Source organism: Arachis ipaensis, chromosome B01 (assembly GCF_000816755.2).
Source record: "Arachis ipaensis cultivar K30076 chromosome B01, Araip1.1, whole genome shotgun sequence".
NCBI lineage: Eukaryota > Viridiplantae > Streptophyta > Magnoliopsida > Fabales > Fabaceae > Arachis > Arachis ipaensis.
The window spans coordinates 3,984,506-3,985,402 of NC_029785.2; the positions used below are offsets into that span (position 1 = coordinate 3,984,506).

General features: G+C 31.9%; 1 protein-coding gene across 1 annotated transcript in view; it reads left to right on the plus strand.

Annotated features, from left to right (window-relative positions):
- Window positions 1-897, plus strand: part of LOC107644602 (inactive receptor-like serine/threonine-protein kinase At2g40270) — a 4,857-nt gene that overhangs the window by 1,175 nt on the left and 2,785 nt on the right. Inside the window, exon 2 of the mRNA XM_016348492.2 lies at window positions 593-892. Coding sequence (XP_016203978.1) covers window positions 593-892 — 300 coding nt within the window. The remainder of the gene's footprint in view (window positions 1-592; window positions 893-897) is intronic.

Below are 897 nucleotides of genomic sequence, written 5' to 3' on the forward strand. Positions count from 1 at the left end.
CTTTCGTTAAATTCTGGCCAGCACTTAACCATCAAAAGGAAATTGAATGATTCTACACCATTAAAAATAGAGAACAACTAGGGAACCAAAAGTATATCAGCCAAAAACCAGCCAAAATATGTTTGGGCTCCATGAAAAATTGGGTTTTGGTTTGTGCTCCGTGATCCTAGGAACAGTTTTCAAACATATTATTCAAAAAATGATTCTAATTAAACGGTTTTGTTTACTTTTTGGCTGATTACCTTTTTGTTCCATATACTTTTCCTTAAAAATATCATTGATGGCTAATTGATGGCTAAAAATCACAAAATCTGTTGCCCTTATACTTTCTCATATATATATTATTTTTGTTATTCTTATTTCTTTTTTTTATATCAATCCACGCATGATCACACGTTTATGTTTTTAAGTTTTTTTACATTGTATGTTCGTATCAATTTATAAAAAAATGACATTATCATCAAAACAGGAGTGAACATATCCATTATATATATACTTGTATTCCAAGTCCAGTATTGCCTATAGTCTCCTCATTTGTGGGGTAAATATATCATATCAAGATCATGTTTCTAAGATTTCTAACTTGTGACAGGCACATTGGACAACATAGGAAGCAACTTCTACAACTACAAGCACCAAAATCTTTTAAAATACACAAACCAAACAAAAGTAACAATAATAATAATAATAAAATCAAAGAAACTACTTCACCATCACCATCATATTTTCACTCTTCATCATTGTCACCAAATCCTGAAAGTTTCTCACCATCAGAAACTCCTTCAAATTCACCTTCATCTCCACTACCATTATCCCCTGAAGATTCTCATTCCCCTTCACCATCTCCATCCAAATCCAATACCTTTATTCGCAATCTTTCACCTTTACCTTCGCCAT